Raw genomic sequence first — 26,588 nt, forward strand, 5'->3', positions numbered from 1 at the left:
GGCCTCAGTTTTGGGGCCAGTCTTGTTAAAAATCTTTATCAATTATTTGGATGAAGGCATTGAGAGTACCTTTGTTACATCTGCAGATGACTCCAAATTGAGTGTTGATCTGCTTGAGGGTAGGAAGGCCCTATTGAGGGACCTGGACAGGCTGGATCCATGGGCCAAGACCAATTATAAGAGGTTCATTAAGGGCAAGTGCTGGGTCCTGCATTTCAGTCACAACAACCCCAGGCAACGTTGCAGGCTTGGGGAAGAGTGGCTGGAAAGCTGCTCAGAGGAAAAGGACCTGGAGGTGCTGGTTGATAGCCAGCTTAACATGAGCCAACAATGTGCCCAAGAAGGCCAACAGCAGCCTGGCCTGTATCAGGAACAGCGTGGCCACCAGGAGTAGGGAGGTGACTGTGCCTCTGTACTCAGCACTGGTGAGGCTGTACCTCAAGTCCTGTGTTCAGTTCTGAGCCCCTCACTACAAAATGGACATTGAGTTGCTGAAGCATGTCCAGAGAAGAGCTACCAAGCTGGTGAAAGGTCTAGAGAACAAGTCTTAAGAGGAGTGGGTGAGGGAACTAGGGATGTCTAGCTTGAAGAGGAGGCTGAGGGGAGACCTCATTGCCCTCTACAACTACCTGAAAGGAGGTCGTAAGGTAGGTGTATGTTGGTCTCTTCTCCCAAGTGAATAACGACAGGACTAGAGGAATTGGCCTGAAGTTGTAGCAGGGGAGGTTCAGATTGGATATTAAGAAGAATTTCTATATTGAAAGAGTGGTCAGGCACTGGAACAGCCTGTCCAGGGAAGTGGTGAAGTCACCATCTTTGGAGGTATTCAACAAACATGTAGATGTGACACTTCAGGGCATGCTCTAGTGGCCAAGTTTGTAGGGTTTTTTTGGTGGGTGCTTTCTGGTGGAGTTTGTGTGGTTGTTTTTGTTTGGGTTTTTTTTTGTGTTGATGGTTGGACTCTGTGATCTCAGAGGTCCTTTCCAACCATGACAATTCTGTGATTGTGAGACAGAAAATTCTGATTAGCTATTAGAACATTATTTTTCACCACATCATGGTCAAATACTGCAAGAGGTTGCCCTGGATGGTTACAGAATCTACCTTCGATGTTCCAAATTTGACTGGTTAAGTAGTTGAGCAATCTAATCTGATGTCACCTGCTATGAAGAGATAGGCTTTGACTAGATGACCTCCAGAGGTGCCTTTCAACTTAAATTATACTATGACTCTAATAAGCCCAGACATCCACCCACTCTGTAGAATAAAATAGTTCCAGCTTAGCCACTCTAAAACCTGTTACCATTTTAACTCCGTTACAAAAGTAGTTCAGGAACTCCCATTAAAACGTTTGATTAATCCATAATAAAAAAAATAAAAATCATTACTATTCTCCAAGGCAAACCCCAAATTTCAGTCTTATCAGACACTCAAGCAAAATTCTGAAAAACATATTAAAATATACTTACTGCAATAAAGGGGGCAGGATGTTACAGTCCAATACATAGTCTCTGCACATAGTGCTGTCTCCAGCAATGTTACCAAGAGCCCATACTGCCTGCAATGAAAAACAGAATAGTAATTGCTTTAATTCTCACAATTCAACCAGTTTAGTGTATGTATTATAGTGGGAGATACTCCACTGTTAGATCTCGGACAATGTACAGAAGCAGAATGCATTCTGGTTGAGTATTACATGTATACACCCAAGCTCATTATGTGATTCAGGAATATTTTACACAGACCTTAGAGGAAATACCGAAACAGCCAATAGTCTCCAAAGACTTTGCAGGCAGACATGACCTCTCTTTGTCCACAATACAAGAGATGAGCTTATCTCCTCAGTCTTAGTAACATTCTTATTCTATCCTCCTCCTAATTTAGGGCTGGTTCAAGTTCAGATGCTCATAGCACAGGTCAAGCAAGCTTGTATCTACCCAAAAATGTTGGTGTGAAACAGCCTATATTAGTATTTCCTAAGAAAGCCATAAAAGCATGCATTATTTACACAGTCATATTAAGAATACTGACACCAACTAAGATGAAAATGAGAATCTATATGCAAGATAAACAAATATTCAGAATCAAAGAGTTCAGATGGGTACTGGCATATATTCTTTAAGAGAATACAAGACAGAACCAGTGTTGCCTATGCAAGGCAAAATGTGAGGACAGATATCCTCTCCCTTGGACATCAGTGCTACTGTAACCCTTCATTTTGAGAAGAAAATATCTAAAATACCAGAAGATAATTAAATCAGCATCAAATCCACCTTCTGTAATATGATGAGAATAAAAGATTTCATAGGTTTTTATGTATATGTTTGGGTCAAGTGGTGGTTCTGATATCACTGTCCACTAGTATAAGAGCCATACTACACTAACTATAAGAGTCCCTTTATGAATTCAATACAATTTACAGACAGCATTTTGTCAAACAAGAAGGTGTATTAAACTCACATTTGATACTTATTTCAAGTTACCAGAGGGTTAAGTGTCATATCAAATAGATGCATATCTGCTTATTTGGCAAGACCCATGCAACGTCTACACAAACACTGGAAATAATTCCAGTTCCGCATATGGAGCAGAAAAGCAATCCTATTATCATGGACAGCAGCTATATGTCCTCCCCAAATTTATCTTCAGTTGAAGACTATATATTTGTTTGCAGTAAAATGTGTTACAGTGCATAACCATTTCTCCAATTGAAGTTATATAAGTTCCCCACACAAAATAAACGTTTTCACCTTTGTACCTCTAACAGAAACAAATTACTCCTCTAAAAATTTGACAGAAAAAGCCAAATGTGTTACCTAAAGGAAATTCTCTGATAATCCAGAATAAACTTATGTCAATTGATTCCTTGTATTTTATTTCTAGTGTGACATGCTTTAAACAGTGGCTAAAATATGCTACTTAAAAAACCAGACATACTCCAATCACACTAGAGGCCCAAAACCACAAGCAAATCCTGCAAAATGAATACAGCTAAAGCAAATGTATAGACAAAGTGTGAATATAGGTGTCAGCTTGCTAGATATAAAACAAAAATCATCCTCTGTACCAGTATTATTAATGACACCACATATAGATTGATCAAAAGTCCCTAACCTACAAGTTGTTAAGACACTAGGAGACTCTTCTGGGGAAGGATTATTTTTCTTTTTGTTCTCCTACTGTTTTCCAGGCTTCTGCTTAAGCCACAGTCAGAAACAAGGCACCAGGCCATTCTAACCTTTGCTGTGAAAATGCACAGCCATTACTATGCAACATCCCCCCCAAACCAATCTCTTCATCAGGAAAACTTGGTTTTCATTCCCATTCTTACTATTTTACAACTGTTGTGACAACTGTTTGCCTGAAATAAAACTATAACCTTGGGTCTGGCAGCCTCATGGATTGAAGACTGAGAGAGCAGCCACCTGAAAAATTTAGCCTAGAGAGACAGAACATACGCTGCTTCCTGCAAAATGTGTTTGTGTCAGAACTCTAAGAAGCCACACTCTTTGCTCGTTGCAATGCTTGTATTTCTGCAGCAATGAGAAGCACAAGGAATGAATCCAAGATTTCAGCTGATCTCCTTGCTTGGATACCCTAACCCACATTAGAAGCACCCCTGGAAGCTGTATTTCACTTGTTTGTGGACTTTGTTTCTGCCAACTATAGCAGTATCTATTTTTAGGGTTGACAACAGTGATAATCACTTAATCCAAGAATCCGTTCTGACCCTGAATGACAGACTGGTTTTGCAACAGCAAATCTCACATCAGAAAGTCTGATCAGAGAAGTCAATAGCATCTCTGTTGCTTTCCCACTCTTAATATTTTTTATGGCAAGAGAAGTCCAAGTAGCCTGGTATCACAGGACCTGGTAAGACTCAGTGTTGCAAGAAATCCTTGTAATGCTAATGACTCTTAATACACAAGATGCAAAGAAACTGAAACATCTTTAGAAAAATATACAACATTTCATTCAACAAGGGAGATGTCTTTCCTTAAGGAATTACTCTATCTCTATTTAAACTCTATTTGTCAGGCTTTGGTATTAATAGAAAGCTCTGTCATGGTTCCCACAGATGACATGTGAACAATGATGACTGTCTTCAGGGTTTGTCTGAATAATGTTAAATGATTTCCATTGCTTCTTTTGTGCAGTCCTCAAGATGCAAATGTCTCGCTTGCCATAACATTTTAGCTTAATTCCTCACATACCAAATGTTTTTTTCTTATTTTCTGAATAGTTGCAGAGGTAAAAAGATATTTAATTTAATTAAATTTCAGATTTTATTAAATACATTTAAACATACTTTATAAAAATTATATTTCACTACTTTCCAATATCTACACCCAGACCTGAAAAGCACCTGTAATTTTAATATGTGCAGTCTGACATTTTAATCAACATCTTAAGTAACAAAGTTGTGTGTAAACTGAAAATACAAATTCTACCTTGCCAAATGACAGTGTCTATTTTTATAAACCTGAATAATTTTCCATTTATTGTTAATAGAGGAGTAGGGACTGTTTCAGGTCTCCAGTTTATTTTACCCATTATTAAACCCCAGTGTTCTTTCCTGCAGTGCTGGAAAACTTTTGTAGTCAGTAACAATGAAGTACAAGTTTTATCAAGTACTGTTGAGCTATATGGTGCCTTCTGTGAATAATACCTGTGCTTTCTGACAACCCTTCAGTTACCCTTGGATCGTGAAGACTCTCAGTCATTATTTGATAAGGCCTCTGGAAATTTAAACCAAGTGCTTGACCAATCACCAACAGTGCGCAGTTTCTGTGCCTTTTGGCAGAGAAGAAATATTATGAAGTGAGAATCAACACTTTCTATACTTTTGGCCACTCACATGGGAATGGATCTAATCCTGGGATGAAGACAATGAAGATTAGCTTGCACATGTGTGATTGGATAAGTGGACACAAGGAAAGACACCAGGAGGCCAAATTCCTAGGAGATAACTTATACTATGTCCCAACACAGAAAACACCTTTCTTTCAGTGGCTGGGGTGGTCATAGTTCCTTACTTCTCACATCTCATCCATCCAAACAGAGAAAGCACTTCATACTCATGTCTTGGCTGTTTTTTCCTGATTTTGATTACTATGACCTAGTTAGTAGGACTGCTGATGTAAAAACAGAATTTGGACATTAGACTCACAGTTCACCTCTGCCAAACAAATGATGGTTACCAAAAGGAACAGCAATACAACTAGATATGGAAAAAATATTGAGGGAAAAACACATAGGTTGCTTTAGCTGAAAACACAAATGTTCCCAAAGGAGAACAAGGCAGCTGGGAATACTCCTGCCACTGGCAGTCCAGCAGAGCACAATGACACATACCTGTCACTGTGAGATTATCTCAGTCATCACAGGGAGTGTAATGCCTTGCATGGTTTCTGAAGGAAATTCAGTATTCATCAAAGAAGCTCAAGTTGACATCTGGATTTTAAATACCTCAGCAAGGGCACTAGAGAGAGAACTGCAGCTAAGACACTGCTGAAGCTAGATCGACCTTAAGCATGCCTAAAAAGCTTTGACAGAGTACTTCACTATAAATCTCTAGATGTCTACTGGAAGAAAAAAAATGTGGTAAGTGGAAGAAGGTTAGGATGTATGCCACTGATTAAATCTAAAAATTAATACACCAAATCCAGAAATAGGGTGGATATGAGGAGATGTAGCCAAAGCGTTCTTCATAAATAGTGGACATGTCACTTCTGAAATAAACACTGTTCTCTGGCAGGAATAATGGATACCAAGCTGTTTGATCACTGATCACAGGAATTATCTAAGACTGATACACAATGCAAACAATTAAAGAGGCAGGGTATTAAATGTCAGCCTGTGTAGCTAACGCAGAACAGATCTTTTAAAAAGAGACAAGACAATTTCATGAAAATACATGCTGTTTAATAAACGTAGTTATAAAGATTCCCTCATGCTGACTTCTATTAAACCACTGATTTAGAATCACACCAGACTCAGAAATTAGCGTATGCAAAATAAACAGTGCAACACACTAGATTAAAATTGGCTTATAACTTGGAAAAATCATGACCAGATAAGGTAAACTAGTATCTGTTCCTGAGTAACAACTAAGGGAATTCTGAAATCAAAGATAAATTCAATGGTGTAAGTCTGTAAGACTTACTTTAAGACAAAACCAGTGGATAATGATCAGCCAGGAAGCTAATTTCAAATAATATTAAATATGAACTGGTTTTTGGTTTAATGCAATGGAATTACCACTTAACATTCCCTTCTCCAGAATTACCATCCCGCTTAGCACAATGATTGGTTTACTAATCATAGCTTTCAGTATTTCTTTTTCTCTTCATCCTCCACCACATGAACTACCTTTTGGCCTATCTGCCCTGAACATGTAGTAATGTTTTCCGTATTTTCCTGTATTTTTGTAATTCATTGCAAAGGTCGTGAAAATTGCTTACAAATAACCATTTTCACAATACTATCGTGGGAGAGGATAAGAATTGTCTTTTTACAGCAGAGAAAATTAGGGCCAAACATCTTAGAAAATTTCAGAAATTTCAGAAATCCAGCCTGAGAAGCCCAGATTTGCTCAAAACACAGACCTAGCTGTACAAGGCATTTGTGAAAGCGTCGAGCTGTCCTCGACTACAAAATGAAAATGCAAGTATTTTACATTGAGCATTCAAAAACCACAGAACTAGTATCTACTTACTGAAAACTGTGACAAGCAAACTGTCCAGCATCAGACACTAAAAGGTAGACACATGTATCTCAGAAAGCTGCAACTGCCTTAATCATAAGGATCTCTTCCCTTTTCTCTCTTTCATTCATTACGATGCCTTCTAACTTTAACAAAGAGGGCCACAATGTGACAAGCAAAAGCCTCCTTTGGGATCTGCTGATTTGTTAGCAGGAAAACAATCTGTACATATACTAAACTAGATGAGAGTCACCTGGAAAAATAGCATGCAACTTTGCACTAATGCCATCCTGTAATGTAGAAGTGCAACAGCTAATATTTAAGTGCTTAATGCTTTCAAGTTTTGTTTTAGTAGCTATAATGGTGAAGTGTTTGGGGTTTTTTAAAGTTGTCAGAAAAAATAGTTTCTTTCACGTTGGCCTGCCTTAAATTCGAAGTCAGCTGTGAACAGCAACCTCTAGACCTTCAGCAAAGAAACCCACCATGGAAAGTTATAAGTAACATTTTGCAGTGGTATGTTTTCCTTCTTTAGCACAGCTTACTACAGGGCAATTTGTAACTGGTATTGAAAGACTTAATGGTAACAGAGAGATCATGGATTCAGCACCTGAAGTATGTAAGAAAATATTTTCCTGTAATTATAACCCACTCTGCCTGCCTGCAATCTGAACTTTAACATGTCAGCAGTTTATTAGGAGGCAGTATGGGAAGGAGACAGATAAACTACTTAACTGTGGCCCCTAAGCTCTTCTGTTAATTCACATATCTTAAGGCTGAAGGCTGCACAACTCATTCTAAACAGGTTCATTCCTCCCACCTGCTCTTTGAACATCAACCTAATGAAAAAAAAAGTTAGCTCTTGCAAAGAAGATCATTAGGAGCACAAACATGTACCACACTCAGCACCAGTCACACTGCAGGAAAAGCTCTGTATAACTGATGGTTGAATTTGGAAAGTAATGGCACCAATTACAACCCTGAAAAAAAATCAAACTCTAAAATACAACATATAGCTAAGCCAAGATGGATTTTCACATGGGCAGAACATAGCATTTATCTGCCACTTTGGCAAGTTCTCTAGTTTCTATAACAGCAAAGACTCATTTCCTGAAAAAGCTTAGAAAAATGGATACAAATATGTATTTCCTTTAATATAATTTTCTGAAGTACCTGAATTCAATTTCTCTTAAAAAACAGTTTCTGAAATTATTCATCCTGAGACATACTATTGAAAATAAAAAGTTGCAGAGTAGAAGAAACAGAAAGCTACAAGCAACTGAGAAAAAAATAAATAAATCTGTCTTGTGGAAATGTTAAGCACCTTTAAGTACAGGTGGTACATTCTGAGCCAGCTGTAGGAGAGAAACAGCAAGTTACACAAAGCAATCCAATGCTTATGAGCTGGGACTCCTCCAATCATGCATCTCAATACAGCCAAATGCAAGGTCAGACATCTAGGAACAGAGAATAGAGGTCACACTTACAGGATGCAGAACTGAACCCTGGTAGTCAGTGATTCTGAAAAGAATAATGGATCACATTGGATAATCATCTTAACCTGAGCTCGCAGCCAGCTTCTGTGGCAAAGAGTCCACAAAGACATCTTGGATATTTAGATACCAAAGTATGAAGCAGAAATGAAAATGAGGTACTATCTCTGAAAACAGCTTTGCGGGAACAGTGCTACTGGAATATCCAATGCTTGTAATTTCACCACCACAAAATGTCAAAATAAAGAAATTTTCAGAAAAGGGTCATGAAAACCCAAACCAAACACCACAGAAATATCCCAACCATAAGAATTCAAAGCCTATTTGATTTGCTCAAGAAAAGCATAAGCTATGGTCTCTAAACAGCTATCAGAAAAAAAAACCATAAAGCTTACTAATTGGGTAGACGATGAAACAAAAGCAAATATCTGGATCCAAACCTAGTCAACACTGCACAGTAATGGTATACTGTTAGGATTAACAGACAATCTGTTAACATGATTAATACTTCACCATCCCAAATCGTCAACACAAGGTTATATGTCTAAAGTATGTCTCCCTGTTCCAACACAAGTTATGGACCTCATGTGGAAATTACAGAGTCAAACATTTAGTCTGTGCTTTACACTGATCCCTTTGGCCCTTCAGAATATTCATCTACTCCGTAAGGAATGTAGAGAACAAACTGTAATTGTCACTCATGCTTTATCTTAAGGAGAAACAAGCATGAACTTCCCTTCTCTACAGCAATTTTAAAAAAAAGGCTTCTTTAATTCCTCAATACAAAGAAAAATATTAACCTATTAGAGATCAAAATGCCTTACCCCATTGGCTGTGGCTAAACAAATAATTTTCAGAGAAATAAAAATGCAACACTCGCTTAGACATCTTAACACATGTTAGGTAGAAAGGGATTATTGCACAAAACTGCCAAACACTACATTTCCACTCCCAACTCCATAAACAAACATGCGCACACACAATAACCTCAAAACTATTCCTAATCTTTACCTGTTCCTGTACATCTTCAAACTCTGAACTAAGCAGCTCTATGAAGATGGGGACGGCTCCTGCTTGGATCACTATTCGAGTCTGAAGGGAATTTCCCGAGGCAATATTTGTCAGCACCCATGCAGCTTCAAACTGGAAAAAAAATACAGAAGAAAGTTTACCAGGAGTCATCTATGCCACACCAAAGATGAAGACTAAATATATTTTAAAGACAGAAAGAATTGGCATAGGGAAAGCATGAGATACTACTAATTAACACAAACAGTTCGGAAAGTAAGAATCAGAATCATGCAGAGATCCTGAATTAAAATTCACATCTTTTGTTTAATTGTTTTCGTCATTTATTATTCTTTTTAATCCCAATATGCAAAAACATTAACTTTTTAAGTTGAAATGCAAATTTTAACATTACCTCACATAGATCTCAGAAAATACAGATTGGCGTGGTATATTTCTGCATGGGTTTCATTCAAAAAATTATTACACTACACTAGCAAATGTAAATCCTATCAGCTACCAGATGGTAGAGAATGAAAAAGCAAAAATCAAAGAACAATAAAAATGGAAGTTTTATGCTATAAAAGGCTAATTTTTACATTACTAAAAATTTTTATTAAATTGATCCACCAGTATTCCAGTGAAAATTCTGATACACTTTCCAAGACCAGCTATCTCTGAAGAGCAGCAAGAAATTAAGTTTAGGATTTTGTCATAAAGGCAACTTGGGCTAAGGAGACACACAGAATCCTGAAATGGGCCTGAAATAAGAACTCAACAATTGAACCTAGGCTTGTAAAGCTTTTAAGTGTCAATAATTATTAAGGCTCTCAAATTTTTTTACAATGCTATTAATGCTGTCCTCTTGACCAACTAAACAAGAAATTATGTTCTGGTAAGATGTGATCAGAATATCCAAAATATCCAGTATTCCAAAATACATTGCTGTAATACACAAAGAGCATGGGCCACAATAAAGCAGAAACACACTATGTCAAAACAGCAAGAGTTAAGCCTTAATGAACTAGAAGCAAAACGTCCAGGCCAGAGCTTAAAGCCAACAGAAAATGTACTTGCTTTCCTGTAATTTTACCTTGTCTGACATGAGTATCCAGTGTTCCGTGATACAGTATAACAGGCTTATTAGTCATCTTTCAACCACAGAGGCTGATTATTCAATAGTTTAGAATTTGCCCTTTGGCTTCCTAAAGGATGCCACGAGCCTGAAACAGCCACAACTCAGAGACTCCACTGTCTCCAGTCACATACCCATAATGGAGAAGAAACACTATGTATAAACAGACTAATCAAATTTAAGATCAAATAGCAGGTACTTGTCCTTGCTCCACTCTGTACTTCAACCATTTACAAAACACATTTTGATGATGAGCTAATCATAGATCTCCCCATGTTTTGTGGAATGAAGCTTTCTTGAACTGAGCTCTTCCCAACATCTAACTAGAACCAAAGGTGACTTAGAAGATGCCCTCGTGTGAGCACCACTGAACATTTCAGATGGTGTAAATTATAGAAAAGTTAGCTGAGTGACAGTTTCTCTCCTCCCTCTCCACTGTGGACACTTTATGCTCCAAGAAGTATTAACTAAGAAACAACCACATGTAAACAACAGTTTTTACTGGATATTCCATGGACAACAGAGAAGAAAAACAGAGCATAAAGTCACAAAGTTCCAAGTTCACCAACATGCAAGAGTTTTCACATTCAATCCATAATACAAGTAGCTGTAGTATCTAAGCAAAGTATTTCAGTGTTTCCAGAATTTGTTCAAAAACCTTTTCTTCTACAGCTAAGCAAGAGTCAGGAATGCCTGGAATGGGAAGCCCAAAATCTATGCCTGTGCCAAGGAACACTTTTGGAAACAGTGACATTGCAAAAATTAGTATTAAAATGAGGTCAAGAGGACTTCCTAACTGTATCACAACAAAAAGTTCTACCTGCAGATGATGAACTGCCAAGCAGGCAGACAGATGAAGGCAAGATGAGGGAAAATTAACCAGTTTGAATTGAGTATCAAGAGCAATGTACTTGCACTGTTTTCAACACTTTGTTACAAACTCTTTAGGACAAGGTTGGGATTTTCAATTATTTGACTGATTTTAGCTCTTTCTGTATAAAAAAGATCATTACAAGACATGTTACAGCAGCAAGACCGTGAGAATTCGACTCAGTTTATGACTGCTTTTGAAGTTTTTTTAAACAAAAATATTTCTGTATATGATCAAGTCTCCCCTATCCTTGTTTTCCCTTCCTATTCAAATATATTCTTCAAGGATTAGGAACTTTTTTCCCTTTATTTGCCTGTCTTAGGCTTCCAAGCTAAAAGTCCTGAAAGTAATAAAAGGCATTCTTGTAGATGGGCATCACATTATTCAGCCTCTAGTAATCTGGGACCACCCCTGTTGACCAGGATTGTTGATAAATCAGCGAGCTCCCCTGCCAGCTCCCTCAGTACTCTAGCCTGGATCCCATGAGGCCCCATAGACAAATGAGACAAAGCTCCAAGAATCAAGTCCAAGACAAATCAAGCACCACTGTAACAGACAAAATTTAGGTTTATAAAGCAAAGTAAGTAATGTTCAAGTTTTCTATGTTTATCATTATGGATTGTAATCTTAAAACATTTTTCTTCATTTAATAAAAAAGGTAAATCACAATTCTAAAGACTTAAAACTGTCTTCAATTAGTACAAAAAAGACAAACACTGAAGTTTAGTTTAATAGCTTTTCACCTGGTGAATTCCAAATTTTACAATCGGCTTTTGTTACATAAGAAAACGTAAAGATCCCATCCTAGCCATCACACAACACAGTTCAGAGGTATGCCTTTCTTTCTCCCTCTCTTTCCTGCTCCTGTAGAGGTTTTGCTTGAAACCCTGAAGATAAAATTGCTTTTTTATCCTAGTGAAGAAAAAGAGAGGGAGTGCAGCTAATTAAGCAAACCACTTATTTTCTACCCAATTTGCCTTACCAAATGCATTCATGATATAGGAAGATATTTATATTTGTATACCTGTAATGTACAGTTTTCTTTCCTTTTGAGGAACTCCACAAACCTGGCCACCACTCCTGGTGTGCTTATGACTTCATCTATTGGGGGGTTTGGTTCTATGTTAAATAAAAAACAAAGTTAAATTCATTTTTTGGGAAATGTTCAAGTTACAGCATCAAAACAATACCCAATGATGAACTAACTCCTCTTTATGAAACTGTATGCTATTTCTGCAATACTGATCTACCTACACTAAAAGGCAATAAATTAATATAAGTCACCAAAAGTGAATTTTGACCAACTTCACAGCTGTGGTTCTGCAGTCACTCTGGCACATGCACATGCTCAGCTTCTGTGAAGCAGCATATTTGAGCCATAGAGAAGCTGTCTATTGTAACGATATTACAGAGCAGAGATCACATCTGCATCATTTAGTAGTTTTACACATTTCAAGAACAGAAGTCACTGCTACATACACCTAACTGACATTTCCCAAAACAGAGCTTCACCCAGAAATTTCTGTATCAAACTTCATCTTTATTGCTGTCAAAGTAAAACCATATATGTCAGGGATGCTTCAACATTTTTCCACAAGTAACTTCAGCCCTTACCTTTAGAAAGAAGCTTTCGGAATTTCTGGGTGGCTGAAAGCTGCTGTTCTGGACTATTGGAGAAAATCATCTCAATCATATCAGAGGTGATGACTGCACTCTAGGATTCAGGTGGGGGAGAAAATAAGAGTGACAGAGAGCAAGAGGGAGAAGAAAGTCTGGGATGAGTGGTAAAAATCATAACATTTACTAAAATGCTATCAATTTTATCTCTTACTGAGCAAAAACCTTGATAAGATCAATACAGACAACAAATAAGTCATTGCACGTGTACATTTACGTATGCAGCACCATTCTTAAGTTTAGCCTTTCTCCTATGGATGCCAAAATTCAAATTTTACTTAGGCTATGACAAGAAAATTACTCTTCAGAACCTTTCACTGGTATTCTCTCCCCTTGTTTTCTATCTCCCCTCCTCTAAAATAAATGTATAATTGTCAGTGTCAACAGAAGTTCATCTAAACTGGAACAGCAATTATTGTTATACAAGAACACCACTCTGATTATGCTATTGCTTTGTTTTCTGCAACTTGTACATTTTGAGCCATTCTCTTACACCAAAATGTACAGAACCTGTTATTTTTAGAAGAGCCAACAAACCTAATGCTTGTCATGATAATCAAATGGAGTATTACGTTTTTCATAATACTGACAGTTTCCAGTAACACAGTTAAATTCAACCAGTGACCTTTCTTATGCCAGGTAAAACCTGACTTTCTGCTCATCACACATGTAAACAAGCATAAGGAAATTAATATTTTTTTCTACTTCTTCTCATCTAAATCCTTAGAGAGAAGAGATCCTAACCCTTAGACAGATGATAGTGCTGAAAATACTAAAGCTTTGTCTGTAATAGCTAACAGCTCCAAGTCATAAGACTCTGAAATTAATGAGATCTAAAATAGTAAACTGGATAATCGTAGTACCTATCACAATTAGATAGGCTTCTTGTCTTACTTTTTAACCATCTAATAATTTCATATAAGCTTCTATACATATGATTAAATGGTATTTAGAACTTGTCTGATGTTTAAAGATTATCTTGAAGAGTAAAACAATATACTCTATTAGTGATCTGTCACACTGTTTAAAGGCATTCCTTTGTTTCTCAGTAATTTTCAAGGCTGGTATAACTACCAACAGAAACTAAGCCCCACCTGACTTCTATGAGAACATCATTTGAATACTCTAAGTACAGACATAAGCGTGAAGATCAGTGGTCAAACTTTTAAGTGAGGACTGCACTTCCCTTAAACCTCTCTGTTACAGTTTGGATCCCTTACTATTTTTCTTTCCAGGGATAGGTGTCTGGTAAAGAAACAGAGAGAAAGCAGAAAAGTCTATTTCCACTAAAAGTTTTTTCTCTAGGACGAAATTCCAGCTTGTAAAGGAGTTAAAGGTCACATGCACACAGATAAATTAGGTCTAGCTGTGATTTCAACATCCTGCCTAGAAATGGTGCCACTTGAAAGAACTCTAACAAAGATTTCCAACTGAGCCCATTTTTAATTTGTAAATTGCAGTAACAAATTGCCTGGTTTGTATTTCCATGTTTCAAACACTATGAATTTCAGATTTAAAAACCCCAACAGCTCTGGGCAACAGTTGATAAAATCACCCGTTTTGGGTGATTTGGGTCATAATGGCACACATCAAAACCAGGAAGTATCAGCCTGCCTGGAACAATGACATTTTATTCAGTTTTCTTGAAAGCATACCCACTGAGCAACCACTCACTCTTATCCATAACATTCTTCTCTCATGTAAACTGTTGCAGGGCAATTCACTGAGACAGGTGTTTTAAGACATTTTTCTGGAATTCCATTCCTCTCAAGTCACTGCACAACAGGCCTGCTCAGTTTCAGCAAACATTGTATTGCCTTCTCATCACTTACAGAAGTCATCTCCATGTTGTTCATCTGAGCCTCATGGAAGCCACCATCTGACATCACTTCCTCCTCTGCTTCTTCCTCAGCAGTTGCAACATTTCGACGTTTAAACAACTGAAGAGAGAAAGCATTTTATATATACATATATATATTATATAGTCAATATATACACAGCATGTCACATTAGGCTGCAGTCAAAATGACAAGAGCTGAAAAATGACACACCTGAAAGAAGTTATGCCCCCTCCCTGGAAGTGCTCAAGACCAGGCTGGATGGGAATCTGAACAATCTGATCTAGTGGGAGGTTTCCCTGCCAGTGAAGGGGAGGTTGGAACTAGGTTATCTGTAAGGTCCCTTTAAACCCAATCGGTTCTATCATTCTAATACACTGGACTCCTCCAGACAGTAAATGGAGAAAGTTTAGTTGTGGAGTAAATGAAAACAGCAACATGCTAGGTTACTGGTTTCCAGCATTTCTGGAAAATGCTCATGTTCCCTCCTCTTCTTCACTGTCCTCTCTATTTATGAGCTGTCAGTATCTACAGACAATTGCTCCCTTGCAACTGACTGGCAGAAGATGCTGAGGCTCAGACCTGAAAAACTGCTGTGTACAGCAGAACCAGCAGAACAGCTGGGGAGGCTGAGGTAATTTGAGTTACTATGGCAGAGAGGCCCTTGGAGGATTTAATGAGAGGACAAGGGGTAATGGATTAAAACTGGAACAAGGGAGACTTAGGTTAGACATTGGGAAGAAATTAGTCAGTGTGAGGGTGGTGAGACACTGGCACAGGTTGCCCAGGGAGGCTGCAGATGCCCCCTCCCTGGAAGTGTTCAAGGGCAGGTTGGATGGGGTTTGGAGCAACCTGGTCTAGTGGGAGATGTTCCTGTCCATGCAGGGGGTTGAATCTAGATGATCTTTAAGGTCCCTTCTGACCCAAACCATTCTATGATTCTTGGGATTAGTTTGAAGAAATTATACTGGGATTAACAGAATTTCATTGCTTCCACTTAGAGAAGTTACCCAATTTGAGAGGTCATGAGGAGAGCTAGAGAGGCTACAGCTTCTCCCCTTAATCCATCTGTCTCACTGGTAGAAACATTAGCAATGACAAGACGGGCTTGCGGGTGCTGCTTGGACTGCCAAGTTCAGGAAACTCCAGCATCAAGCCACATCATATTTGCACCATAGCAGACATGCAAGACAGAGCTCTGACACAGACCTGCTGTTACTCTTCTCTACAGAGAAGATGGGGAGGAAACAGTATGCAGAACTGCTAAGTCTATAGCAACCCAACATCAGTGATAGGCATCCTTGTGGAATGCTACTCCTTCTAAACTACTGTAGAATGTGCCCACTCAAGCTCAACCAACATACTCAAATACAATCTTAATTGAAAATACATACATTGGCAAGTTATATGAAAATTCAGAGGCCTGAGGTTGTTTTTATGGGGTTTTTCAGACTAAAAAAAAACCACCGCAAACAAATCCCAGAAAAAAAAACAATCCAGGGAATTTAAACAAACTTCAATGACCTATGTGCCAAATACATAAAAGTGAAGAATGTGCACAAGGTCTGAAACCGCAGAGCTGCACATTTTGCTTGCAGCTCCATTTCTGTTCAACTGTTGGTCCAGTTAGGACTAAAAACTGTCCTTAACAGATGGAAATAGAGCCACACACTTTATTTAGCCATCCTGTGGTAATCAGGTCCAAGGGAGGTCAGAGACACAGATAAGATGGAAAATTACTCATCATTTGCCTAATTTAGTAACAGCTTTACAAATAAGACCAATGATGTTCTGTGCTACCAGTAGTCTGCAAATGCTACCTGCAGTTACTGAGCAAAGTCAACAAGAAGTATTCCAATTCCACATCAGAACAACCCCGTGACTTTGCTTGAAAGCATCTGGTATGGACATTGCAGAAATTACATTAAACAGAACAGATTACAGACTTCAACTACCATTCCAAACACAAGCATACTATCTTCATCCTAACTCCAGAAATCTCAACACTGATTAAAAAAACTTCATTAGAACTTGGCTTGAAATCAAACCAATCCCTTAAAGCTTCCAATAAGCACAACTAAGAACAAAAGAAAGAAATGCTCAGTGCTACCTGTTTTTATTAGAAGATGATTTTTATCATGTCTTGTCACTGCTGCTGTCTCCTGATTAAACCTGCAGAGCACCTGCCACTTCACAATGAAGAACCCAGAACCAGCAAGACAGGAGCAGGCAGAGAAGCTGTGTTTCCAAGCATTTTTCTCAATCATTTTGCCTACAGCATTTACTAAATCCACTACTCAAGGTACCACAGCCTTATGGGGATAAACACAGCATGAATTTTGTAAATTAATATATTAACTTAAAAACTGAGAAGAACCAGGTTAACAAATTATTTCTTCCCTCAAGAATATAACTACTGCAATTTATAAGGACTTGGTCAGACCTTGTACTCCTATTCTAGCTGCACTGTTTCCTTCCATTTCACCCCAGCTTGCCACTCTTTGAACAGATTAAAGCCACCACCATGATTCAGGTAGGAAAAAAAACCTAAACAAAATAAATTCCAATAACACAAAACAAACAAAAACCCCCATACAAAACCAAAACAAACCCACACCAAAAAAACCCCAAAACAGGGCATAAACAAAACAGTAGTTCCTCAATCACCTTCACTACAAGGTCACACAGATTTGTTCAAATCACCTTTAAGCTGCTCTGGCCAATCTTACACTTCAGCAAACAAGGAGAACTCTTAAATATTGTTGAAACTGCAGAAGAGGAAGCTAAGTCTGCAAGTGACTCTTATTTCAGGCTGACTACGTATTGATTTGGCAGGTCAGGAACAACTAAGAAGGAGCTTGGGAGAACCAAAGACCCAGAAACAGTGCAAGACAAGACTGCTTGAGGACTGGTTACAGTTATCATTGCTGTGGTACAGTACCTGTTCCTCTCTCTTTTGTTTACGTAGCTGAAGACCCTCTTCCTCCCGCCTGCGACGCATCTCGTCAGGGTTAAGAGATTTGTTCTTGTAGCTCTTCAGTCGGAAATTCTCTTTACCTGAGGTCGTCATGATTCCTTTAAAATTAAATTAAAAAGAGAAGTCAAAAAAATATTTATTCTTCCAACTACACATCATTTTATATTTGATCTCTCCATCTCTGTAGCAACACAATTCCAGCCAATGCCCCCTATATCCTGCCACTTAACTTCCAGTGACCTAGAAGGTGTAAAGCAAAACTTCACAGAATTATCACTTCTGTGTGCCAGTTCTTCACATCAGATGAACTAACTTTTATTTTACTCACTGAGGCTGCAAGGCATGAATAAATTAAATACTTTATTGAGAAAGAACTGAGATCTGTAAGGCAGAGTATACAGCCTGGTCTAAAAAGAAAGCTGCACTAATAAGTCTTAACATTTCTCCATATAGGAAATTAGCCAAACTAATTATATTCCTATTCACTAAAGTTAAGGGGTCTTAGCTGTTTTTTAGCTTAATTCACTTTGCAGGACAGTACAGGGCTTTTTTGCACTCCAAATCTACATTTAAAGTTAATTCAACACAACTCTGTGGTCCCTCTGTCCAGAAAATATCTACAAGAAAAATGAAATTAAGTGAGAAATTTTAGGTGAGGATGGTTTAAGGACTGAAAATGCTCACTACTGCAAAGAAAGCAGTGCTATTCCTCCCCTTCTTCTCAGCCCCAAGCCTCTAATTCTGCCTCTGTTAATGCAGAAGGGCCTTTTTTCAGTCTATGATTTCCAAGTGCTGTCTTACATAATTCAGCGGATCAGCATTTATATCTGTTCATGATGATTTTGACATGTACAGTGCTGTAATTGGGAGTTACTTAAAACAATAGATAAAACTGTGTGGAAAGATCTCTCCCATCAGTCAATGGGCTGTGGATCAGGTCTCTACTCTCAGTGCTCCATTCTGCTGATACTTTGCTCCTTACACCCATCCTTTAAATCTAAAAATTATTTGGAACCAAACTCTAAACATTGCAGTATTTCCATATACCTTCATAGAGATGCAGAATCTCCAATACATAAATATCTGCAACTCTAATACAAAATCTAAGAAACTATGCTATATAAAAATTACTCTAGGAGGCATTACTCTACAAGGTGATGCATTAAATGATGTATTTAAACATGATGCATTAAACACGCCACCTACCTCGAATTCCATAAGCACAGAATCATCAGTTGATAAACGATCTCCTGTGCACTTTCTACTTTAAAATGGAGCAACATTGAGTATACAGACTCTCAGCAGCCTAAGTTTCCTATTTACAATGCATCAAACGTATAACTGAGTCTGTTCTAACCTCTTTCCGTTAGCACAAAGAGCTTTAAGAGATTTCAAAAAAACATGCTTCTTATTAGAGCCACTTTTTAAGTTTCTGCTACCTGAGAACCCTTTCTAAGAATTCAGACTTTCATAGAATACACTTTCAGGCCTCATTTCAAGAATTACTATATTCTGCCAACTATGATTTAAAAGCCTGTTAAGAGACATAAAACTACTATATTGAAGATCAGTCACAGATTGCACTGAATGAAACATAAAAACCTGACCATACAGGTAAGTAATTCAGCAGCCTAATTCTGCTGAAAAGGCTCTTCCTGAAAAAAAAAAAAAAGGTTCTACAAAAACATAAATCTCAGAATGACAGAAGTTCCTAACATTATTCTTAACAGCTTAGAGATCATTTTCTTCCTGTGTTTAGGTGTCTGAGCTTGCAAAGCATTTTTAAAGAAATACTTGATGCATTTTAGAATTAGCAAAATGAACTCAAACAACAGATGGACACACTTAAGAGGAAAATGGCTTTGCAGCCACACTAGTCAATCTGCCCCTGAGTTTGAACAACCACAGGCATTCACTACAGCCCAGGTAAGATCTCAGGCCTTCTGTGACATCATTATAATCTGAAACATGTCTTCTCTAACTTACAAAATTCCATTTGATTTTATTTGGGATTTCATGACTCAAGCAGCTCCTGCAATCACTTCACACCTTCAGTTACAATCCCTCAGAGTTCTTAAAGAAATCCTTGACAGTGAGCATCTTTATTTCTAATTACACAATTTCACCTAATTTCTACTATTACTCCTCCATACGATATTCCAATGTTTCTAAGTATCAATTACACCATCCAACTTAATGATCAGCAAGTTTCCTCAGCATATTCTTCTGTTTTGTGCTTATTTGCCTAGTTTCTCCTCATCTCCCAACTTGTATATTATTTATTTCCTTAAATTAGGAAGCAAAATTTAAAGGATTTTCATTTTCTTCTTGGAGCTCTATTTGCCCTCTCCTTTTATGTTTTGTCGTAATTTCATTTATTGAAAACACAGGCATGACATCTATCAGTTTCTTATTTGAATTCTCTGACCGCCTCAACCCCTCACATTCTTCTCATTCTCTTTATTTTTACAACTTAAGAATTATCTTCTATTTATTATATCTTTCACAAGCTTTAGCTGTGTATTTTGGCTGTGCTAATTTCTGATTTTCAAGACAGCTCACTTTGCTGACTAACCCCTTCTTCTATTCGCTAGATAACCTGTACAACTAAAATCCTTTCCAAACTGTGTATTGTTTTTTACCTGGGGGTAAAGCCTTCTACAAATTCCCACCACCAAATGACCAGGAAGACAGTTTTTTCTATTAAAGGTGAAAAATTTAAGCTTCCTTCACCATTGAGAAGTTACCTATTCAACCAGTAACGAGTTCGATAATTTCATAGTAGTCCCTCCTTGGTAATAAATAAACAGAATCCCAATGCTTGGCCACATATCCATTTCATACACCTGCCTATCTAACTTGTAGAACTATTAAATCCAGTTATTTTCTAAAAGCAGCTTTTGTAATATCCTTGATATCTCCCAAAATCAATTATTTCTTCATTATTATTTCAATGGTTCCCAGACTACTGGTGACAAATGCAATGACCACATTCAGGATTTCATCTAGCCCACATCTACTGCTAACATCTTTAGATCTATGCAGTGTGAGCACATAAAATCATGTTTTTAGGACCGAAAATAAAACAACCCGATGTTAGCTGTCACAGCCATCAAAGGATTGTTCACTATAAAATGTCCTCTTCCATTTTTCAGGATGTAGCCTTTCCCCCAGACTAAACCACGGAGGCAAAATGACTTCAAAACTGCCTCACTGGTCTTTAGTAGCTTTTTTTGGGCTTAACTGAAAATCTTTCAGTGGTCACTTTAAATGCACCTACGCTAATGGCGAGCTCTACTGTATTGTTAAATTCCTGTCTTTCCTTTGGAGTGCTGCCAGAGACAGGGAAAAGATGTGAAGCACTATTGGCGCTGGAAGGACAACCTACATTGGAAATGGCACTGTCAAGACAAACTCCAAGCAGGGAAAGAAGCTGGCATTATTCAAGATAAGAAATGGTTCAGCTACACTACAAAACCTTTACTTTTGAGGAGATTTTTCTTTGTTAATTTGTTCTGCCATAGGACTTCTAGACCTCCTACAGTTTCTTCACAATCATGCTTCTTGACATCACACCAAACACCATCAGCACAGCCTTGACAGATGTTTGAGCAATTCACTGACATCTGATTACAAAAGGCATCATCTTCTGACACTCTAAGTGAGAGTCACATCAGATAAAGATTAGAGTTTATTACAAATATGTAAAGGGCGAATGCCAGGAGGACGAAGCCAGGATTTTTTCAGTGATGTCTAGTGATAGGACAAGGGGCAACGGGTGCAAATGGGAACACAGGAGGTTCCATGTAAACATCGGAAAAAACTTCTTTACTGTGAGAGTGACAGAGCACTGGAACAGGCTGCCCAGAGAGGTTGTGGAATCTCCTTCGCTGGAGACATTCAAAACCCATCTGGATGCATTTCTGTGTGATGTGCTCTAGGTGACCCTGCTCTGGCAGGGCGGTTGGACTAGATGATATTTTGAGGTCCCTTCCAACCCCTAAGATTCTGTGATTCTCTAGCTGTAAAATGGGATTGGGAAACGTGTCTCCCAGGTGCTATAAAATTAACAGTTAAAGTATTTGTAAAGACCTGCAAAATAAGTTTTGCTGATGATACATCAAAATCTGACAGTAACAAGAAAACAAAATGAACACATAAATGTGGCTGGGGGAAGCCACAAAAGGCTTCAGTGCTACTCCCTAGCAGGAATAAGACACTTAAGTTTATGAAGAATAGCAGGGATACACACTCCAAGGACAACCATCACATAAGAACGATGGAGAACAAACAGAATGACCACCTTCTGTTTGTCAAAAGGCCAGAAAATTAAAGGAGTTTCAAATGGAATACAACATTGGTAGCTAAAACCATATAGCCTATGTTGCTTTGAAACAGGGTTCAGACTTCCAGGAACTTTCTGCCAAAAACTGAAAGCAACAAAGGGACTTCATGGAATTGCTGCCCATCTCTGTGTCTTTTAAATGAGCTTTCTTATGCAGGCTTCTATATATCTCTTTTTTTTTTTTCCATGCCCAGTCATAGTCCTTAACTGACAATTGTTTCTGTTCTAGCACCTTTATAAACACGTGAAATGGCAAAGAAAGTATTAAACCATTTAATCTATGCCAAGTTCAGCATGTTCTAATTCTTTGACCACTCAGCAAGTTGGACTTCTGCTTGCCCAAGATGAGGCCAATCTTAAAACCTGGAACAATTAATTAAAGGCCTAAAAAGGCATACAATTTTACACAATATGGACACAAAAATACAGATTAACAAGTTCAACACTGACTGCTTTTCTAATATAAAATATATGCTTAAGAGCAAACAAAACGGAGAAAATAAAATAGATTGAGTTATCTGAACAATGCTGCTGATGTCCAGTTTGTAGGGATGTCACATCTCAACAATATTATCTCATCTTCCACAAAAAAACAGGGCAAAAAGTTGTTTAAAAATAAACAATATAAAAAAGTGGGCTGTTTGGGGTTTTTTTCCCAATATTACTAATCTTGAATTGATTATACACCCAGATAACATTCAAAAGATCTTTTGTGTTTACAAAAATTGAGGATCTTCAAAAGTCAAGTCAGGCCAATATCAGTGGCTGACAGCCTTACAACTGTTCTCTTCAGACAATCTTTAAAAGTTTAAGGATTATGGGGTTGTTTTGTTTTTTGGTGGTTTTTTTTGTTTCTCTTTTTTTTAAGAAACATACTGAAAATATTAAGGAGTAATGCATTTACAAGTTTTGTTGGAAAATAAGTTTTATCAGATGGGAGAGGGGGAGGAAAAAAATAATAATATACACTGTATAGCTAGCCCTTCACTTGTAAAATGTAAATGTAAAAATGTAAAGTAAAAGAGGGAAGTAAATGTAAAAATACATTTACTGTCACTAAGGTATTGCCAAGATGTTTTGAGTTTCACTTTTTTTAAAGGTCTGTTTTGACTTGAGGAGTATCTTTCAAAGTTTTGGAAAGCTTTTAACTTGATCAAGAGTGCAAAAATACATCAACTCTCAAAGTCAGTTTAACTTAAAAGGAAAACAAATTAACTGAGCCTTTTTTATTTGAGTTACAAACACAGACCTTTACTGTATTCAAAGTCATTACAGTGCAATAAATCTGTTTAAATGGGGGAAAAAAATAACAGAAAACAAATCTACCCTGATTTTTCTAACCTCACAGTCCACAATCAACCTGAAACCAAAAAGTTCCCACAAGCTGTAAAACAAAGCAGCTAGTGATGGGGAATTAAACTTGTCAGCCGCATAGGATTAAGCTAACATTAAAAGAAAAAATAGCTTCACTTTAACATGCCTATCTACAGAAAATAACAAAAGTGATTATTGCTGTGCCAAACTAAAATGTCATATGTGTGGTTGTTTTTTTTTTTTAAGTTGTGATTAATTTGTATTTTAATTAAGATTATAGCACATTTTCACTGCACTTACAGAATGAGCTGACCCACAACGTATTTTCTGTAAGGTCATATCTAAAAATCTGACTGTTTGAAAAACAAGTCATGTGTATCGCTTAACAGTAATAATCTCTCAGAAAAAAAAGTCATCCTAACATTTCTAACATCCTAACATGCCCTAAACTTTCTTTATAAGAGGACAAGAGTGCACCTTTCAGCCTTTGTATCATGAAGAAATGCCACTTTAAAACAAATTAGGTTAAAATATTCTAAATTATTAAATTGACTTTGTTTGGGATTGTGAATGCCAGAAGGCACTGAAACCAACCCTACCTCATGCCTCCCCGACAAATTTGCCTTCAACTAATTTATTGGTTGCTGTGACTCAGCATTATGGCAGATGTGTGAGCAAAAGCACAAAATAACAGTAAGTCAAAATTCTACTAATTTCATACCAGCTTTGGACAGTAGCAACCAAAAGAGTCACATAATACTGATGGATCAGCCATATCCAGCCAAAACCCAGAGGAACTTCAAAGCTTGGTGACTCTCACTCTGCCTCTCTCATCCCATTTATACCTATCATCCCCCTCACCAAAAGCACTTGGGATTCAACACACAGCATGTTCACAGAGGCACCTCTTCTCCTTCCTGATGATTTTGTAATATAGAAAAAAAGGTAAAAGAACACAGAAGCAGTTAGAGAGATGACTGTGAGGAAACCATACAAGTCCTGCATCTTTTAAGAGGCAGTCTCATCCTGCTTCAGACAAAAAACCACATCACAAGAATCTAATACTGATCATGTTATCTGACTTTACTTAAAGGTAAATTGTGGTCTCTGTGCCACCAAAAGGTGGGTTGTTTGACAAAAATACATTTTCACACATCAACAGGTGAATTTTCTATCAAGTGTAACCTTAGCACTAGATTTTATAGGTTTACAATGCCTTGTTTGGAGAGGAATATGTTCAGGATGTTTAGCCACAGGAATAATTTATGGGTAATCTCAACTTTATGCCCAGATTGTGAAATAAATAAATAAGTACGTGTGTCAAACTAGTTAAGTTTCTCAGCAAACATATGAATCTTCCTGCTGGGCCTGGCAAACAGTTTGAACTACCAAATAGAAAGAGAAAAAGATTAGATCGTAAGGAAGCTTTCAGCAGCTGGAGACTAGCTAAATCTTAACTCTTACGGCATACTCTTAAAACTCAGAGTGTATTACTCTCTATATACACAATCACATTTCTTTCAATTCTAATGCTTTGAGCTTTTGCCTCCTCATAACATTAAGTATTAATTATGTTTCAAGAACATACTCACTTTATCCCATTTTAAGATTTCTTCTGTGTCACTGAACTCCATTTATTCCCATCTTACACGAAAGGACCAACTGAAGTGACAATGTGATGTCCTATCTACCATTACTTCCTACCACTTTTCATACCCTCCTACTACTAACATCCCTTTTAAACCAATTCTGGTGAAAGGGACATTTACTGCCAGTTACCTCCCTTAGACTACCTCTACTTTTTATCTTCATTACGAATTATTATGCCTGCATGACATTTAATGCAGTTTAAGACATACATGAGGTGGCATAATATAATTTCCAGTCCTACTGTTCTACAGATTTTATATTTACCACAGGTTTCACTGGATTATTTGTTTAAAGTAACCTTCGCTGTATTTCCAGAGTTCCTCTTCAAAATAATTTAAAAGTACTGATATTTCTACATACCTTGCATCCTACTAGTAGCATTCGGTTTCTTGAAAATCCCACATTCATTCTTGGAAGTAACAGAGCAGTTTAATGCATTACTTGCTTGCTAGACTTCAAAAAGCGTAGCAGACTTAAGGCTTTTTTTCTTCAGAGCAGAAAGAAAGTGACTTCCTATCATATCACTGCCCCTTATCTCTGCAATTTACATCAGATTTTTTTTCATTAGTATTATTATATTGCTTAAACAAGGATGTCCGTTAGGCTTCAGTCCCTTAGTATGAAGCTGGATAATTTCATATCAAGTCAGCTTCCACTCCTGTTCTCTGAAAAAATGAGGTGGTCTGGTCTTTCTAACATGTTGTTTGTCCATTCAATCACTCCAGAACTTCCTGCTTAGGTATTTCAGCCACTCACAATGTTTTGTCAAGTGAGTAACTCTTTTAACATCATTTTTCTTCATCTGCTCATAGTGTAGTAGTCTCTTTCACACCCCTATTCTCTTTGGCTTTCAGAAGTATTTAAACAAGTCCACTAACCACAGCTATCTGCTGTTGCTCTTTTATTTCATCTTAAGTTTCCAATTTACATTAAAAGTCCTAAACCCTAGTTCACATTACCTTTATTTTATTTTAATCTGCTATATTTTATGCTTTTTCACACAGACTGTATTTCCATTTTTCTGGAGGGCACTGTTTTAGGTTCATTAACCTCTCACCTCTTGCCACAAGGTTGTGTTTTCCAACCTAGCAATTTATTTACTGTTGCCTTTAAAGGTGCAGTTTCCTTTTGTGTTCTTAAGGATGTGCTATAAGCCCCTCCCTTTGCCCCCTCCAGGACTTGTAGAACACTTCAAAAGAAAAATTCCACAATTTTGTGAAGAGACAAAGAGGAAGGTATCAAGGCAAGTCTGTCAGATACAGGACAGTCTAAAACCAGTTTGTTCACTTAAAAAAAAAAGAGATCACTGTATTGAAACACTGAAGCTGAAATTAACTCTATTAAACAACCTCGTTAAATAAACATTTACATTTAAAAAGTCTCTCTAAAGACGGCAACGAAGTCTGACTGCAGTACTTTCAGTTCTCACAGTGCCTTTGGTCAGTGCTGCTGACATGGGCTGTTTGCTGCCTTTCCCTTTCTAAATGGGCTAAACTGTGACCTCTCCAGGAACTGGCACCAGCTGAATACACAGGCATAAGCAATCCAGCTCTGAAGATATCAACACAGAGAACAGT

At 37.6% G+C, this 26,588-nt stretch overlaps 1 protein-coding gene across 1 annotated transcript in view; it reads right to left on the reverse strand.

Annotated features, from left to right (window-relative positions):
- KPNA1 (karyopherin subunit alpha 1) overlaps positions 1 to 26,588 on the reverse strand; it is a 52,929-nt gene that overhangs the window by 24,649 nt on the left and 1,692 nt on the right. Inside the window, exons 2-7 of the mRNA XM_051622434.1 lie at positions 17,667 to 17,800; positions 14,720 to 14,827; positions 12,825 to 12,924; positions 12,235 to 12,329; positions 9,208 to 9,339; positions 1,470 to 1,558 (exon numbers count right to left, since the gene is read on the reverse strand). Of these exons, the coding sequence (XP_051478394.1) occupies positions 1,470 to 1,558; positions 9,208 to 9,339; positions 12,235 to 12,329; positions 12,825 to 12,924; positions 14,720 to 14,827; positions 17,667 to 17,795 (653 nt within the window). The 5' untranslated portion in view covers positions 17,796 to 17,800. The remainder of the gene's footprint in view (positions 1 to 1,469; positions 1,559 to 9,207; positions 9,340 to 12,234; positions 12,330 to 12,824; positions 12,925 to 14,719; positions 14,828 to 17,666; positions 17,801 to 26,588) is intronic.

Source organism: Apus apus, chromosome 1, assembly GCF_020740795.1.
Source record: "Apus apus isolate bApuApu2 chromosome 1, bApuApu2.pri.cur, whole genome shotgun sequence".
Taxonomy (NCBI): domain Eukaryota; kingdom Metazoa; phylum Chordata; class Aves; order Apodiformes; family Apodidae; genus Apus; species Apus apus.